At 39.4% G+C, this 19,252-nt stretch overlaps 1 protein-coding gene across 4 annotated transcripts in view; it reads left to right on the top strand.

Moving 5' to 3' along the window:
• Positions 1 to 19,252, top strand: part of ppfia4 (PTPRF interacting protein alpha 4) — a 142,206-nt gene that overhangs the window by 90,620 nt on the left and 32,334 nt on the right. For all 4 annotated transcript variants that reach the window (XM_079582139.1, XM_079582138.1, XM_079582137.1 and 1 more), the window contains exons 6-11: positions 4,188 to 4,250; positions 6,408 to 6,629; positions 8,058 to 8,192; positions 14,419 to 14,553; positions 14,924 to 15,007; positions 18,098 to 18,229. In XM_079582139.1, coding sequence (XP_079438265.1) covers positions 4,188 to 4,250; positions 6,408 to 6,629; positions 8,058 to 8,192; positions 14,419 to 14,553; positions 14,924 to 15,007; positions 18,098 to 18,229 — 771 coding nt within the window. The remainder of the gene's footprint in view (positions 1 to 4,187; positions 4,251 to 6,407; positions 6,630 to 8,057; positions 8,193 to 14,418; positions 14,554 to 14,923; positions 15,008 to 18,097; positions 18,230 to 19,252) is intronic.

The raw sequence follows: 19,252 nt of genomic DNA, 5'->3' as shown, positions 1-19,252 counted from the left end.
CGCACTTTAAACAGTACCAGTGGCCAGGGGCGGACTGGGACTGAAAAACAGCCCTGGACTCTGACCAGCCTGGCCCAAATTAGCGTAATTGTGACACTTCCACAAATACATATTTCAACCTCTTACCACCCGCCTAAACCAAATGCATTCTGTCCTCTTTTGGCTGTGTAACACCTCATTTGAAAGCTAAGACCCACAAAACTGACATTTTTCCTCGCGCTGTTGTTGTGTCACCTTTTGTATGTTTTTTTTTTCTTTTTAATTTTTGTCACATTTTTGTTGAATTTTTTTAATTTTTGTCACATTTTTGTTGAATTTTTGTCACATTTTTGTGGAATTTTTGTCACTTTTTTGTTGAATTTTTGTCACATTTTTGTTGAGTTTTTGTCACATTTTTGTTGAATTTTTGTCACTTTTTGTTGACTTTTTGTCACTTTTTTGTTGAATTTTTGTCACTTTTTTGTTGAATTTTTGTCCCTTTTTATTGAATTTTGGTCACATTTTTGTTGAATTTTGGTCACATTTTTGTTGAATTTTTGTCACATTTTTGTTGAATTTTTGTCACATTTTTGTTGAATTTTTGTCACTTTTTGTTGAATTTTTGTCACATTTTTGTTGAATTTTTGTCCCTTTTTGTTGAATTTTGGTCACATTTGTGTTGAATTTTTGTCACATTTTTGTTTAATTTTTGTCACATATTTGTTGCATTTTTGTCACTCTTTGGTTGAGTTTTTGCCACATTTTTGTCACATCTTTGTTGGATTTTTAATTATTTTTCTATCATTTTTTGTTGTGTTTTTTTGTCCGTGTTTTTCTCATGTTTTCATCACATTTTTGTTGAATTTTTGTCACTTTTTTGTTGAATTTTTGTCACATTTTTGTTGAGTTTTTGTCACATTTTTGTTGAATTTTTGTCACTTTTTGTTGACTTTTTGTCACTTTTTTGTTGAATTTTTGTCACTTTTTTGTTGAATTTTTGTCCCTTTTTATTGAATTTTGGTCACATTTTTGTTGAATTTTGGTCACATTTTTGTTGAATTTTTGTCACATTTTTGTTGAATTTTTGTCACTTTTTGTTGAATTTTTGTCACATTTTTGTTGAATTTTTGTCCCTTTTTGTTGAATTTTGGTCACATTTGTGTTGAATTTTTGTCACTTTTTGTTGAATTTTTGTCACATTTTTGTTGAATTTTTGTCCCTTTTTGTTGAATTTTGGTCACATTTGTGTTGAATTTTTGTCACATTTTTGTTTAATTTTTGTCACATATTTGTTGCATTTTTGTCACTCTTTGGTTGAGTTTTTGCCACATTTTTGTCACATCTTTGTTGAATTTTTAATTATTTTTCTATCATTTTTTGTTGTGTTTTTTTGTCCGTGTTTTTCTCATGTTTTCATCCTCTTTTTCTCGCTATTTTGATGCTTTTCTTTTTACCTTTTCGACTTGGGTAAAGCTCGGTTGAGGCGGGACTGGTGGCCCTCGAGCCAGCGGCCCCTCTGTGCTCTTCCAGAATGGACATATGGCCAGTCCGCCCCTGCCAGTGGCTGAGGATCGCACGACTTTTTGGTCCTCATTACACTGCTGCAACACCACCCCCTAGTGGCAACTCCAGAAATAACCTTTTAATATGGAATCCTATGGAGACTTCACAGCTCCCAAAAACAACTTAAATAAGGCCTGGCTCCACAGAATGTTGTTGTTTCTAAAGGAGTTTTCTCCAGCGACAACACTGAGGCAACACTGAGGCAACACTGAGGCAACACTTTAAGTTTGGACATGGTGCTTTTGATTGTCAGGCCCTGGAGATTAACAGTGATAATGGAGAGGAGTGAGGAATAAACGTCTACTTTAAAAAATGTCTATGGTAACACAGACATTAAGTGTAACATTTGCAAAACTCGAAAATCATCACTTCATTCAGTAGGGGATTATTCACTTTCATGAGATGAACAGATTGCGTATCTGAGTTTTAAGCCTTTGCTCTGATTGGATCAAGCTAGCCCATTAAAGCGCATGTAACACATTTGTGCTCAAACATAGTGACGTGGCAAAAAAAATGACCCTGCTTTCATTAGTCTGACCATTTTTGTGATGTTTATAGTTTCACTTCCTTATTGGACACCGACAGGAAGTGTTGGCAAGAAACCGTTGCCATGCTGACCATGTTTATTTACCTTATTCCGGAGGTTCGCGTGGGCGCCGCCATGAATTGTGCCCGCCCCTTTTCTCCTATCCGTTAACATGGGACTGGAGAAGTCAAGATAAAAATCAGTTGCTACACGAAAACAAAGCCGTTTTTCAGTCGCGCGGAGAAATGTAGCAATGTTGACTTGTTGGTGCAAATGAACGTCGGACATTTTACACAAATCAATCGACTAAACATCAGATTTCCCTTGTTCTCCATTTAAATAAACAGGCTTTGCGCTCGGCCGGAAGTGTCAATACAACTGAAGTGCTGAGACAAGGCAAAAAGAGGCAAGAATGGGTGGGGCGGAGCAAGGTGAAAACAGAAGGCATCGTGTCATAGAAGGAGGCGTGGCTTCACCGAGGGGGGAAAACAGAGTCTTTTGGGAAACACATCTTTCACTCTTTTTAATCATTTTCTGGTGAAATATAAACTTATCTTTTTTACAGCAGATTATTGAGTAGAAGCGAAAAAACAGCAGTCATAGCTAGCGCTAGCATAGCACGATGCTAACATGAAGCATCCTTTTATTATTCTCTGTTCTTTATGTATTTATGGGCTGTTGAACCACTTTGCTCCTCTCCTTGTCTTTGTATCTTTGTGTAGTAGAAAACTATATTCATCATTCTGCGTTTGTTAAAGGTGTTTTTGAATAATTAGAGAAAGTTTAGATTTTTCTAAATCAGAGAGCTCAGGATTTTGACTGTTTTTTCAAGGTCTAGGTCTAGGTCTATGTCAACACAAAACCACCAAAAGAAAGATTAGATTCTCTTCTTTCATCTAAAAAAAAGTTTGTTTGTACCTCTTTCCATTCTTTAGTAATCGTCCGTAGAAAATAGGTGAAATCACCCAAAATGTTGTTTTCTGACCAAAAAGCTGAGAAAACGAAAGAGCAATGCTGCCACCTAGTGACACCAAGTGAACTTGTAGTTCTTTTATTGAGTCACTAAGTGGCATCACAACTAAGATTTTAACACCAGACATGCCCAAGGCTTTGCTGCAGCTGTTCCCATTGAAAAACCTAATTGACATCTATAGGTGTCATTGGCAGTCAATGTTCAGATTTCAATTGACGTCTATAGACGTCATTGGCAGTCAATGAGTTAAGCTTTACCCAAACCTAAAATCTTCTCGATGCCTATAAGCCAGTGTAACACCTCATTTGAAAGCTAAGACCTGCATAACTGATTGTAACTTTTTTTGTAACGTTGTCACTGCGTTTTTATAACATTTTTAGCGCATTTTTATCGTGATTTTGTGCCTTTTTTGTGGCTTTTATGCTGCTTTTTCATCAATCTGAAGTCGTGTTTTTGACGCTTTTTATTGTGTTATTGTTACTATTCCAGCACGTTTTTGTCGCTCTTTTGCCACTTTTTTTCGTCAATTTGTTGTTTCATTTTCATCCTCTTTTTTGTCTCCATTTTGCTTTTTTCAAGAAGCTATAAAGGGACTATACGGAGTTCAAAAATAGTAAAACTAAGTATTTTCCTCCCCCTACATGTTCCAGCATGTCCTAATGTGTAGAATGAGCTCAGACCTGTTCACCACAACTGCCTCTAAAATCCTGCACTGTCACTCAGAAAGTTGTTACTTCGGGTCCGAATTGCCGTCACGCACGAGCTTAATGTAGAGGGTGCAGTTACACGTATGACCTGAGGTGGCAGTAGTGAGTATATAATGGCCAACTTGCATCTAGCCTCTTTAAGATCTGTTAAGACACTGTAGTATTTATTTTCTCCCAAAGATTTCTTTTACAGCCACATCAGCCTGCATACTCCAGAGCTTTTGAACTCAAACTCTTTCCTTTTGCTGATCACACAGTCTCTGGTTCCTCCGCTCCGTGTAAAACTGATTGGACATGACGACGTTGCCGTTGTTGTTGATATTGTCGTTGCGTGAACGGCGCTGGCAGCCTCGGAGCGAGACTCTCCTTTGGGGAAAGTGAATCCGGCGAAGAAAAGTGGACTAATTGAATTCCTTTGTGCTCGTTCTCTCCCGTGCAGCTGAGCGTGGTGCGTCAGAGGAAAGACGGAGACTCCGCAGATGGATCCAAGCCTACATGGAAGGTCTTCAGACTGTGTGATTGCTCACTATGATTTGTGATTTGCCCACTTTGGCGTCCGTTCATAAACGACAAACCTATCAAAAAGGCTCTGATGCTACTGGCTGCGGCCGAAATTGGAAAGTAGAGATATTATAAAATCTCTCAGTGTGCAAAGTGGGGCCTGTGGGCTAAAATTGGCCCTTCAGTACGTTTACTTGGACGTTAAAATTTCTGCATCTCCACAGGCCAATCACAAAGAAATAAAAATAAAAATAAAAGCAGTTGAAAATGAATAAATAAACATAAGTGTGTGTTTCAGAAGAAAACATAGTTCAGCCATTTGTTAGTCAAATGAATGTTAGAAAGTAATTTTCCAACAGCTGCTTGTGTTATAGTTTTAGCACCCAGTACTTTTACCTCTACTCGAGTATGTGCATCAGTACCTTTACTCCTTTTATGTACACCTACTTTATTATTTCGAATCATTTCATTTACCCATTTTGCTCATGTATTCTTTTTTTGTTAATAAGACTTTGTTTGTTTTTTAAAATAAAAAACACACACACATACACAAATAACACTGAGCAGACTATATAAAACAAGTTAAACATGAAATAAATAAAAGATAAACATGAAATAATCATAAGATGGGCACACCATGGAAAAACAAAACAAAATAAAATGATTCTTCCAGCACGGGCAACAAAATCAAAGTAAAACACGGTATTATTCATCTAAAATATTAGGCCACTGTAGCTGATCCTTTAATAATTGCTCATGTATTCTTAAAATATCCGGATTTTGACATTATTTTTTGTCATTTCCTCAGTAAGGACTATCACTGCATTCCAGGCAACCGATAACGGCTAATGCTGTAACAGTTAGCTAATAAGATGCTAACGTTATATGAGCGTTTCTAAACAACAGAACAATTCAAAACATGCTCAATACGTTATACTGAAAGAATAAAGCGAACATCACTGACGCAGTGGTTTTGTTTAAAGGTTTTGTTGCTGACTTCATCTCATGTCTGAACTCGGACCACCCTGATCATCTCCGAGTTTACATGTTTTATCCGTGTTGTGACGTTCCAAGTCATTTTTCCCAAATCAGTGGTCAGAAATTCACCAGTTGCCTGGCACGCAGCACAGACATGAATAGGATTTTCACATTGTTTTGAAATCTGATTTATGTTTGTGATCGATGTACTTCGTTAGTACGCAGTATTTTTTTACCAGTTACTTTTTTTATTTTACAAATAATTAAAATCATGGTTTCCACGAGGCATTAAAAAGCAGTAAGTCATTTAATGAATTATGCAATTGGCATTAAATCTACATCTATAAGAAAATAGGGCTGCTCGATTATTGAAAAAATAATAATCACGATTATTTTTGTCATAATTGAAATCACGATTATTCAAACGATTATTTGTTGCCTTTAAAAAAAAGTCTATCTTTATTTTATTTATTTATTAATCAAAACACTCTGATGACATTTTATGTTTTCTGGACAGTCATAAAAGTACAAATGATTTCAAGTTTGCCTTGATTAAAGAGAGGTCCCTGTTTCACACCTGCCCCCTGCTGACCAGCCCTCACACCTGCGCAAGCAAACTGAGCAGTGCGGCCTGATGACATCATCACACAGCGCTGTTATCTATGTCAGACAAAAGCATGAGCCATGGCACGTGAAAAGTGAAGGGAAAATAATCCCAGCGCCATGAAAAAACGCAAGTCTGCTTTGCAAAAAAAAGAAAGAAAAAAAAAATGAAAAAATTAAAGAAAAAAAAAATCGATTTTTTGCGATTATGCTAATTTTGTAATCATTTACTGTTGTAATCGAAATCATAATCGAATTTCGATTAATTGCACTGCCCTATAAGAAAATATAATTTTTCCTTGGAGACAGAGCCCACTCAATGACATACATTCATCAAAAACACAAAACAAAAAACTTTTGATTGAAATTCACACAATCTGTTGCTTAAAAGTCGGCCGTTGTGTCTAAGTCGGATTATAATATCAACATTTTCCCTCATACCCATTTGACTGAATATTTAGGCGTCAGGATGGCATTAAAAAGCATTAAATCTTCCTTGCCGCCACCTGTGGAAACCGTGTACATGACTTACTTAGCGCTTGTTCTTGAGTAAACATTTCGTCCGTGCTCCTCACAGAGACTCCCCAACGGTTCCATCGACGTCCACGACGACGGGAGCCGGGTGTCCGAGCTGCAGGAGCTGCTGGACCGGACCAACAAAGACCTGTCCCAGACCAGGGAGCACTCGGTGGCTCTGAACGCGCGAGTGTCCGAGCTGGAGGCGGAGCTCACCAACGCCCGGCGAGAGCTGAGCAGGACCGAGGAGCTGTCCATCAAACAGCAGAGGGAGCAGAGGGAGGTGAGGACACAGAGGTGGAGGCAGTGGCAGCACTAGGACAAGGTTTCCACTGGGTATTTGAAAGGTTATTCAGTTAATTGCTCAACTATTTCCACCACGCAAGTTAAAGCAGTACTAAGTAACTCTTCCCCCTAGAGGCCATAAGCGCAACTGCAGGTGTCGTAGCAAGTTTCCATTTTTTAACGTATTATTTGTTTTGGAGAGTAAATACTACGCTGACAGGAAAGGCGAAGGAAGAGAGGGTTACTGTGCATCCAATTATACAATGGAAATATTTTTTTTTCACTCAAACTTGGCTGTAAATACTGTTTAAAGTGACGTGAGCCCAGAGCCGTGGGAAGATATTTTAGTTAGGGGTCGCTGAGGGACAAAATTTACCCCCAAAATACTTTTTTCTGTGCAAAAATCCTATTTATTAACCTCTTAACTCCCGCCTGAACCGAGAGCATTTTCTCCAGTTCAGCTTTACCCAAATCCTGTAGGCCAGTGTAACGCCTCATTTGAAAGACCTACAAAACTAAATTGATCTTTTTCCTCACGTCAGATTTTTTTTCATCACTTTTTTTTTGTTGGGCAGTCGTCTCGTTTTTGTCAAATTTTCGTGACTTTTTTGTCACTTTTTTGTCAAATTATTCGCATTGTTTTTGTCAAATTCGTATCACTTTTTCGTCAATTTTTTTGTCAATTTTTCGTCAAGTTTTTCTCACTTTTTTGTCAAATTTTTGTCCATTTTTGTCATTTTTTGTAAATTTTTTGTCACTTTTTCGCCAATGTTTTCTCACTTTTTTCACATTTCCATCCTTGTTTTCGTCTCAGTTTTGTCGCTATTTTCACACCTTTTTTCCAGAAGCTTTTGGACTGGGGTTAAAGCTGGAGAAAATGTGCTCGGTTCAGGTGGGAGTTAAGGGGTTAATATTGCCTGCAGTTCACAAACTATCCACCAGGGGGTGCTGCAGCACCCTCGGCACCCTGGGTTCCCACGGCCTTGCGTTAGCCCGCAGTTAGCTTTTTTTCCATTAGCATGTTAGCTTCTTCTTCGTGATTCCATTAGTGTGTATTGGTGGCTCCGGTCCGGTGGCAGACAAGTTGCAAACATGGTTTTCTGGCCAGAGACACCAGGGGGAGATGAAAGACCCTCCAATCATCCCATAAACACTTGTATTACCCCCACAGGGACTACGGAGAGGATTTATTAAGGTAAACACGTTACTTAGTACTGCTTTAATCAAAAATACAAAAATGATGGCCCAATTGATTTTGCGATATATCACGATATTTTGCGGGATAGTTCAATACCGATACTTTTTATTCCGATATTGATGCTTTTGATGATTGACATTTCCTTTGCCAATCAAAAGAAATGTGTGAAATCCATTTGGAAACCATCTAGTCTCAGTCCCCGCTCTCTGGGTTTGCCGCTGTGTGCAGAGGGAGGACATGGAGGAGAGGATCACCACGCTGGAGAAGCGCTACCTCGCGGCTCAGAGAGAGACCACCCACATCCACGACCTCAACGACAAACTGGAGAACGAGCTGGCCACCAAAGACTCTCTGCACAGACAGGTAACACTGGTCACTCACGGCTGGGCTAGTTTACAAATATGTACATCTTTAGGTCTGTGGTGGTTTAAAGATTCTGATGGGACCAGACTCTGATTTGCTTCTGAGATCAGTAAAGGGAGCAGTGGTTTTGCGAGGGATCGTTTCTCTTCATCATTTTGACAAACAGGGTCATAAAGAATCTGCCATGAGCTATTTTTACCCATCATTAATTAATCCTTCATCCTATGCATTTTTTTTAATCGGCTCGTGAAGAGGAACACTTTATTGCGCAGCAGGAGGGGAACAAGGGGCAGAGGAGAGACATATTGATGATATAAAGTCAGGGCTGGACTGGCCATCGGGAGATTCTTGAGTTTTCCCGGTGGGCCGACGTACTTTTGCGGGAAAAGCCATCAGAATCTCTATCATTACATACTGTAGATGCAATTACACAACTCCTCCAATAGAGGGATGTGACGCCTTTTATACCCTTCTGGTGGCGCTTTCTTTAGTTATGGTTCCCAGACAATCTCGTATAATGAGCAATGTGCCTCTCGGACATAACACTCATGACCCTCACATTGCGAATATAAGAGGAAATAGTTTATTGTAACTCCCTCCAGGACCCACAGAACCTCAGACCTCTATTTTTTATACATTTTAGTTTGCAAAGAAGTGCATGCTGGGAGTTGTCAGGTGACTCTGTCTTGCCCCTCGTCGCCAGTGTGTGCCCTTTGGAAATCTTCTAGTTTCCATTGAAAGGATTTACAATGTTTGGCCTTTTTGGGACTTCTATTCTCACTACACACCTCTGACTCCGTGTTGAATTTTACCATTTCATCTTCATCTACAGTGGGATCATTTGGTTGGTTTTGAGAAGTTTACTTCTGTTGCAGTCGCGAGTGGAACTTCATTAACAGAACGCACATTTTAAGATTGTTAAGTATTTTTTCAAAAGTTCCATGAAGTTGTAAAGGACAAGATTAAAGTGTCGAGTGCTATGAGGCGTTAGCTTGAATTCGGCAGAAACAAAATGCAGCTATTGTCCTCGATTTGTAGCTTATACTGCTTTAGTTCAAGCCAAGGGCTCATTGTTTTGCTCATCACCTCAACTATTGCATTGAATATTACTTTTTTTTTTTGAGGGCCTTGACCCAAAAGTCCCGGGCCGATTTTTTCTGCCAGTCCAGCCCTGTATAAAGTTGATCCATTTTGCCTCGAATATAATCCAATCGTCCTGTCATACAGCGCATATATTCATTCTTTCTTCAAGCAAAAAACGACCACCTGCTTCAGCCGCACTCAGAGCTGCTGTTTAGACCGGCCTAAAGTGCTGCGGTTGGATTCACACTGACCCAAAAGTGCCGCTCTCAGGTCGAGTGCCCCTTTAGTTCGACTTAAAGGGATATTTCAGGATTTTTGACATAGGGCCTCATTTCCTAGTTATCCAGAGTGTTCCTGATTTCTGGAGATATTTTTTTTGTTGTAATTCATGCAGTTCTTATATTTGAAGAGTTTCGTGGTGCTAGGCTTGTGCTAGGCTAACGCATTTCTATGGTTACAGCTACACTGCATTAAAAACAATCTGACCCACTCCACAGAGCACCTGAGGCAAATCACTTATAACTCCAGACTAACCATATAAATGTTTGTGTTGATATAATCATTTTTGGAATATAACTGACCTTACATCACATGAATGATCGCATTTTGAGGGACTATTTTCTAGCAGATCACTCCGCCGCCGCGTAGCTTATACAACCACGAAGCTGATGCTGCTCAAATATAAGGTCTTTTAAATGCAAAATGGTTAAAATTACTCTATCGACACAGACATTTATATGGTTAGTCTGGAGTTATAAGTGATTTGCCTCAGGTGCTCTGTGGAGCGGGTCAGACTGTTTTTAATGCAGGCTAGCTGATACCATAGAAATGCGCTAGCCTTGCATTAGCCTAGCGCCACGAAACTCTTCAAATATAAGAACTGCATGAATTACAACAACAACAAAAAAGTAGTTGTAGCTGTACTAGTGGTAGGATTAGAACTGTAATGTCGCCTTGTGATGATTTATATCTCTCCTGTGACTCTGACCTAATGTCTAGAGGTGAGTTCCCATTTTCTGTGACATAAAAATTGGCCCCAGAGGTGAAAGCATATAAATAGATGTAAAAAATGGTCTAAACGGTTCAAACGGAGTTCAGGGTGAGAGTGAGTTCGGCTCCTCTTCAGGGAATTCTCCGCGTCCTCCTACGCTCCATCATTCTATACATGTCGACCGCCATGTTTGATCTCAGCCATTCTGATTCCTGTCACTCTCTCTCCTACAGAGGAATAGCGGAGACAGTAGAAATAGCAGCAGCAAGGCAAGTGGAGGGAGCGATGTTAGCAAAAGCCGCACACATTTGCAAAAAAAAAAAAAGAAAAAAAAGAAAAGAAATGACCATCTTAAATGAGATCACGTGACATACTGTAAAAGAGCTTGAATGAATAGAATTTGTGTTGGAATGAAAAACCATTGGAACAAGCAAGAAAACGTTAAAATAAACAAGACCCAAAACCATGTGATTAATGACAGAAAAAAAACAATTCATAAACTGCTTGTTCCGTCAAATATTTTCTATTGCGATTCTAGTGTCCTACTCAAAGTCAAGATTCATTCTCTTCAAGCCATGTTAAGTCATTTATCTGCTCATTGTTTTGCAGTTTACCACAGTTTGTATGTATATTTAAAAAAAAAAGTCACCAAGATCTTGTATTGATGATGGGAGAGTGTGACCACTGTGCAAAGCCTTCTCCAGCACATCCCAAAGATACTCAATGGGGTTCAGATCTGGACTCTGCGGGGGCCGATCCATCTCATGCTTCCTGAACCACTCGGTAATGCTTTATAATAACCACACCTTATTTAGCCTTAATAAATGATGAGTTAGCACTTAATTAATCATGAACAATTCATTAATTAAGTGTGACTAACACTTAATAGCTACTTAAGGGGAGACACTACAGGCAAAACTCAAATTTTTTCAGTTTTCAGGTTTTGGGCCAAATTGGTCTCTGAACATATAAGCTTTCACCCGGAAACAGAAAATATGCCTAATCTTCACAATAACATGTTTAAATATTGCGCTGATTCAATGTTCCCCCATAGACTTATATGGGAGAATGCAATTTCAAGGGCCTTTTTCTCAAAACACATTTTTCGGTCATTGTGGCGACACTATGTCCACGTCAGTCGGACCTAAAGACTTCAAATTTTCCAGCCTTGGACTGAACAATACTTGGAAAAAATGTTCAGAGGGATTTTTTATTATTTAATCCCTAAGCCCCATTTATTGAGTTTTGAATGTCAAAAAATAAGGCGAAAATTACATTTTTACAAATTTTTACACTAAAAAACAGCTTATTTTAAAACTAAACAAGAAATCCCAAATCCCCTCTGAGAAAGTCTTGGTAACTCATTTATCAATAAAATGAAACCATAAATTTGAATGTAGCTCTATCCATTATTCAGATTTCGTCGCCGAAAAGATGGGAAATTTGGGGCATTTTTAGGCATAAAACACCTTGTTCTTATACGAAAAGATAAAATGACAGAAAACTTTATGCCAGTGATCTACAGCAACAGTTTCAAATTGATATCTGTAAATATACATTTTTTCCCTATTCACCTGCAGTGTCTCGCCTTAACAATGAATGAGTGAGTTATGTGAAGAACTATTCATTACGAGTTAGTCATGAACTTTTGTAGTTCAGTAGTTATTAAGTGTTAGTCACACTTAACTAATGAATTTTGCATGATTAAAGCAGTACTAAGTAACTTGTGAAATCCTTTTCTAGTCCCTCTGGGGGTAATATAGTGTTAATGGGATGATTGCCTCCGGGTCGGAGTCACCAATACACACTAATAGAATCACAAAGAAGAAGCTAACAGGCTAACGGGCAAAGCTAACTGCGGGCTAGCACCACTTAAACAGTATTTACGGCCAAGTTTGAGTGAAAAAACAACAACATTTGATGTACAATATTCCTCTCTCCATTTGTCTTTTCTGTCAGAGTAGTATTTACTCTCACGGACAATTAATGAGTAAAAAAGCGTAACATGCTGCGACACCTGCAGTGGCGCTTATGGCCTCTAGGGGCATGAGTTACTTAGTATTGCTTTAAGTGTTAATGCATGATTGATTAAGGCTAAATAAGGTGTAGTGATTATAAAGTGTCGTCAACCACGCTTTCATAATGTGAGAATCCTGGCTTTGTCATCTTGGAATACGCCCGTGCCATCAGGGAATATGAAATGCTTTGATAGAACAACCTGGTCATTTAAGATGTTCAGAGCGTCAGCTGATCTCATTCTTTGGGCACAAACCTAGACCTGTCCCACTGCAGCAACTCCAGGTCACAACACTGCCCCCCACAGGCAGAAGGCGACTTTTTTGGGGGTCAGGCAGAGTAGTGACATTTCAGGGAAGCAGTAGTAGTTAGGAATAAATTTGAATGTAGCTCTATCCATTATTCAGATTTCGTCGCCGAAAAGATGGGAAATTTGGGGCATTTTTAGGCATAAAACACCTTGTTCTTATACGAAAAGATAAAATGACAGAAAACTTTATGCCAGTGATCTACAGCAACAGTTTCAAATTGATATCTGTAAATATACATTTTTTCCCTATTCACCTGCAGTGTCTCGCCTTAACAATGAATGAGTGAGTTATGTGAAGAACTATTCATTACGAGTTAGTCATGAACTTTTGTAGTTCAGTAGTTATTAAGTGTTAGTCACACTTAACTAATGAATTTTGCATGATTAAAGCAGTACTAAGTAACTTGTGAAATCCTTTTCTAGTCCCTCTGGGGGTAATATAGTGTTAATGGGATGATTGCCTCCGGGTCGGAGTCACCAATACACACTAATAGAATCACAAAGAAGAAGCTAACAGGCTAACGGGCAAAGCTAACTGCGGGCTAGCACCACTTAAACAGTATTTACGGCCAAGTTTGAGTGAAAAAACAACAACATTTGATGTACAATATTCCTCTCTCCATTTGTCTTTTCTGTCAGAGTAGTATTTACTCTCACGGACAATTAATGAGTAAAAAAGCGTAACATGCTGCGACACCTGCAGTGGCGCTTATGGCCTCTAGGGGCATGAGTTACTTAGTATTGCTTTAAGTGTTAATGCATGATTGATTAAGGCTAAATAAGGTGTAGTGATTATAAAGTGTCGTCAACCACGCTTTCATAATGTGAGAATCCTGGCTTTGTCATCTTGGAATACGCCCGTGCCATCAGGGAATATGAAATGCTTTGATAGAACAACCTGGTCATTTAAGATGTTCAGAGCGTCAGCTGATCTCATTCTTTGGGCACAAACCTAGACCTGTCCCACTGCAGCAACTCCAGGTCACAACACTGCCCCCCACAGGCAGAAGGCGACTTTTTTGGGGGTCAGGCAGAGTAGTGACATTTCAGGGAAGCAGCAGTAGTTAGGAATAATCAAGAAACATAGTCTGATTTCAGATTGGTGTTATTGGGTTGATCACACACAAAATGATATGGATGAATTTGTTACAAAGGTGAGTTAGAGCTGTGGTTTTCAACCCAGGGATTGGGACCCCCACAAGGGTCGCAAGATAATATATGATCTGGTGTTTGCCAGATCATACTTGGGCTTTAGCAAAATATAGGCTTAATCTTTGGCTTGAAGCAAAGTGATGTGCCATCCTCATAACAACGACCAAACCTATGCATGCATGATTTTTATGTACCGCAGTTTGAATGACTTCTTGAAATAAGAACGTTTGACCTGGATTTGTCAGTAAGTAAAACGATCTGCCAATGGAATTAGTCTTTTTATTCCTAAAATTAAAAGGTATGTCTTGAGATGAGATGAAATGTCTTATTGCATCTAAATATTAGTGCGTTACATTTTATTTGACATGAGAAAGAACTGTCATTCCATTGGCAGACTTTTTTTTTTTACTTGGCAAGTCAGAAATACTCAAAGGTTAAATATTCTCAATTTCAATTTGAACTCGCCGCGGTATCTTTCTTTTCTCAGCGTAGATGTTTTCAGCGTAGGTTGAAATAAATGGCTTCTACCGAGTAACTGAATGAATGGGTGAACTGTGTTGAATGAGTGCGGATCATGTGGTGACAGAGTGAGGAGGAGGTGCTGAATGAACGGGTGAATCGTATCTGTCTCTCTGACGTTTGCGTTGATGTTTATGTCCCTTCCTCTCGCTCAGAGTGAGGAGAAGGTGCGTCAGCTGCAGGAGCTGCTGGAGCTGGCGGAGCAGAGACTGGCCCAGACCCTGAGGAAAGCCGAGACGCTGCCCGAGGTGGAGGCTGAGCTCGCCCAGCGGGTGGCAGCGCTGTCCAAGGTCAGGACACATACATTTAAGTGCATGAAGATTTTAATGAGGATATATGTGTGTTTTTAAATCGAATACAGATTCCTTCGCAGTGTACATAAGAAACAACTTCAGCAGCATCAGAGAGAACTGTTTAATACAAGAATCAAATGCATTTCAAAGCAATGATTTAAAAAACAGCTCAGTTGCGGAAAGAGAAGACGAGGAACTTTGTTTGATGTGAATGGGCCCAGAGAACACGATGAGATGAACCAATATGTGTAAAAAGAATTGGGACCCTTCCTGCTCCTTCATTTTGATCTTTGGGCTCCAGTATAGAATGCCTCCTGTGCCTCCAACCCTTGGCAACACTAATGTATGTATATGTCTCCCCCTGCAGGCCGAGGAGCGCCATGGCAACGTGGAGGAAAGGCTCAGACAACTGGAGTCACAGCTGGAGGAGAAGAACCAGGAGCTGTGCAGGGTCTGTGTCCATCCACTGAGCTCACGTTCCCCCATCTTTAGTCCATCTCAACCTGGGAACCTTTTGTCCTAAACCTTTTGAGCTAAATGATGGACTCATTCCGGATCGTCCCCATAATCGATCCTTACAGTGAACACACACATATGGATGTCGTATTAAGAATGATAATTAAATACATTATGTATGTCTCATCCAAAAGGAAACATTTGGTGGTAGTCGAGGAAACCAAACCTTCTGAGATGGAAAGATAAAAACCTCATTGTCTTTAGTGGTACTTTTAACAAGTACACTTGCAGCTTTGAGAAAATCTTTCTCACCTGCAGCACAAGTGCAAATAGTAAAATGTCATGAATATTTGATAAATGGCTGATCTGAAATGACTCTGTAGAAGAGCTGAAATACCTGCTACGATTAACGGCTGTGCCACCGCACTGCACTACGCTAGCCTTGTTCTTAACTGGCACTGTATTAGCACGGCTAGTTCAGGTAAACTCAGTCAGATTAACTAAGTCTAAATAGGGACTATCACAGGACTAAACCAGTCGAAGCCTGTTCTACATCAGACTAAACCAGTTGAAACCAGTTCTACAGCAGACTAAACCAGATTAAACAAGGACGCAACCAGTTCTATACTGAAACCAGACTAAACCAGTTCTAAACTCAGATAATCCAGGACTAAACCAGTCAAACCGGTTTCACACCAGACCAAACCAGGACTAAACCAGATTAAACCAGGACTAAACCAGTCAAAACCGATTTCACACCAGACTAAATAAGGACTAAACCAGAATAAACCAGAGTAAACCAATTCTACGACCGGCTAAACCAGAATAAACCAGACTGAACCAGGCTAAACCAGACTATACCAAACTAAATCAGGACTAAACCTAGATAAACTAGTTATATACCAGACTAAACCAGCTCTAAACCACTGGATCAGGACTAAACCTGGATAAACTAGTTATATACCAGACTAAACCAGCTCTAAACCGCTGGATCAGGACTAAACCTGGATAAACTAGTTATATACCAGACTAAACCAGCTCTAAACCACTGGATCAGGACTAAACCTGGATAAACTAGTTATTTACCAGACTAAACCAGCTCTAAACCGCTGGATCAGGACTAAACCTGGATAAACTAGTTATATACCAGACTAAACCAGCTCTAAACCACTGGATCAGGACTAAACCTGGATAAACTAGTTATATACCAAGACGACCCGCACTACTCTCTGGGCCACCCTCACCCCCAACTAAAAACACTTAGAGACTAAACCAGCTCTAAACCAGACTAGATCCGGACTAACCCAGACTAAACCGTGCAGACCTCAGTCTTCCATAATTATGACATCACATCTTGCACCGCCCCCTCAGCCTCGTCACTGATTGGCTGCTATCTTTAGCCGCTGAATAATTCACGCGTGGCTAATTCCCGTCTCTCTCGGAGCTTCTCCATCACTATATTTAGCTTTAGCATTAGCGCCGCTGCAGATGTGGCTTTGTTATGGTTTCTTATTCGGCTTTTCATAATGACGGATAAACACACAGTCAGCACAACACGTCTCACCAGAGAAAAGGATCGCGTTTAGCAGAATTAATGACAGTAATTATCCACATTATGCTACATGGAGCAAAGCAAGGGCTAGGAATGAGAAACGAAACAAACTAAATATAATCTGAACTAGGGCTGTCACGGTATGAAAATTTTACCTCACGGTTATTGTGACCAAAATTATCATGGTTTTCGGTATTATCGCGGTATTTTTTTAAACGTGTGTTAATATGTTCAGAAAGCACTGATAGTCCTACACAAACTGAAATAGTTTCCAAAAAGTTTAACAGTGCTTGTTACATAAAAAAATACAGACAAAGCCTTTTCACATCAAAGTAAAGGAACTATAACGATGTGTTGTTGATCGTTTCGAGGGTATTACATGTACTATTTATAGCGTCAGAAACGAAGATAAACCGTCTATATCAGGAACATTGTTGTTGTCCTTCCAGTGAGCTTTCACTTTGCAGATTTGGGAAAATGCCATCATTATTAAATTCATAAAACTGCGGCGAGAGTGAATCTATTGCAATCTGCCACCGGGAGCCCCGTAACGCATTGTGCCATCGTGCGGAGGTATCCGGACACGGCTTATGCTGGCGGTGGCGACTCGTTACATTCTCCCTCAACCCAAAGTCCCACATCAGCATTTCAGCTAAAACGCCACCGTTAGCTTACTGCTATAGAGCTGTGGGAGACGGTCACGCAGGAGAGTCAGAGGTTCGAAGTCTTGCTGCTTTAGAGACACTTTTTCCTGCACGCTCCGCAAACTGAACTCTGAGGCTGATAGATCCTGCGCACTGTCGTGTCGGACATGATTCCAGCTTCGAGAAAGTTTGGTTTGGGCAAACAACAAAGTGCGCATGCGCGGAAACTGCAGCAGATGAGACAGTGGCTGTTGAGGCTCACCGTGCCTACACCACGGGTGCGGTTATTCACCGAGATAATAATAAAAACACATAACAAGACGGTAATTTTCACCGTCAAAATGTTTTTACCGGGGTTTACCGCTACACCGGTTACCGTGAAATCCCTAATCTGAACTTTGAGTCAATTATTTTCTTCATGTGCCTGCTACTGCTTTAGCAACAACTACAAAAACAACTATTACAATGACAATTTCTGCTACTTCAATTACTCCAAATGATCACAATGAATACTACTTCTATAAGTGTATTTAAAGTACCATTTTCTCATGATTTTTGATGTGTGATAAAAACATTGTAACATTTCTGTATTTGTGTAGTCATTTGATTTCAGATGGATTCGGAAATTAATCAACAGCTTAAAATAAGACAAAAGTGTACAGTGGTTTGGATATTTTTTCACGTCTGCGTAGGTTTCACTTCCAATAAACGCATGTACAATAGGTTTCCCGCTGTGGCCAGGTCTCTTCTAAACACATTTATTCTGGGACCTTCCCTGTGGAATAAAAGGCAAAAAAAAATAGAAATCAGACAGAAATGAATGTGTTGAGGTACTTTTACATAATAATTTGTGATGTCAATTTGAAACTTTTGCTGTTTTGGCGTCAAGGCTCGTCAGCGAGAGAAGATGAACGAGGAGCACAACAAGCGCCTGTCGGACACGGTGGACCGCCTGCTCACAGAGTCCAACGAGAGGCTGCAGCTGCACCTGAAGGAACGCATGGCCGCGCTGGAGGACAAGGTGAGAACCTCAGGACAGGAGCAACAACTTGGCTAATTACGTCAAGCGGAAAGGGGATTCAAATTACAATAAACCACATGCATCAGAAATATGGCCTTTTTCTGCTGTGTGCACTTCCTGTAATTGACAATATGTAACAATGTTCCTTTCCGCGACTAAAGATGGGAGAAATAAACAGGCACACGAGCAGACATTGCAAAACTCAAAATTAGGTTTTTATTCCACTCTTGCAACAGCATCTCCACTTTAGAAGCTCCTACAGACTTTCCAGTCTTGTACTCAAACATATTTTACTTTTTTTCTGAAAGTTTTCTTTTTAAATATAATTCCTGCCTATTTTATTGAGCTTTGAACCACTTAAAACAAGGAGAAAATTTGACTTTTTACAGATTTTTTCACTTATAAATAGTTCATTCAGGCACTAAAGAAGGTTCAAAATCACCTCTGAAAAAACATTTGCAACTAAAGAACATGAAACCATTTAAAACTGGCTCAATATTTAGATTTTCTCTGTGAAATCGTAGACAATAGGGATGGGCGATACCACATTTTTTGGAATCGATACGATGCCAATACTTTTGGGGTCATTTTTGTCGATACCGATACTGGTCATTTTATATGGCTGTCACTTTTTCGTCCATTTTTCCTCATTTTTTCGTCAAATTTTTTGTAACATTTTGGTCAAATCTTTGTCCATTTTTGTCATTTTTTGTAAATTTTTTGTCACTTTTTCGTCCTCGTTTTCATTTTTATCAATTTTTTGTCTTTTTTTGTCACATTTTTGTCATTTGTTTTGTCATTTTTTTGTCCATTTTTCATCAATTTCTTGCGACATTTTTGTGACATTTTTGCCACTTTTTCATGAATGTTTTCTCACTTTTTTTTCTCCATTTTTGTCATTTTTTGTCCATTTTTTGTCACTTTTTCGTCCATTTTTTCCTCAATTTTTCGTCAAATTTTTCTCACTTTTTTGTCAATTTTTTGTCGTTTTTTTGTAAAATTTTTGTAAATTTTTTGTCACTT

Source organism: Gobius niger (assembly GCF_951799975.1).
Source record: "Gobius niger genome assembly, chromosome: 24".
In the NCBI taxonomy this organism is placed as follows: Eukaryota; Metazoa; Chordata; class Actinopteri; order Gobiiformes; family Gobiidae; genus Gobius; species Gobius niger.
Note: the sequence above shows the minus strand (reverse complement) of the source record. Positions and strands in the feature narration are given on the sequence as shown.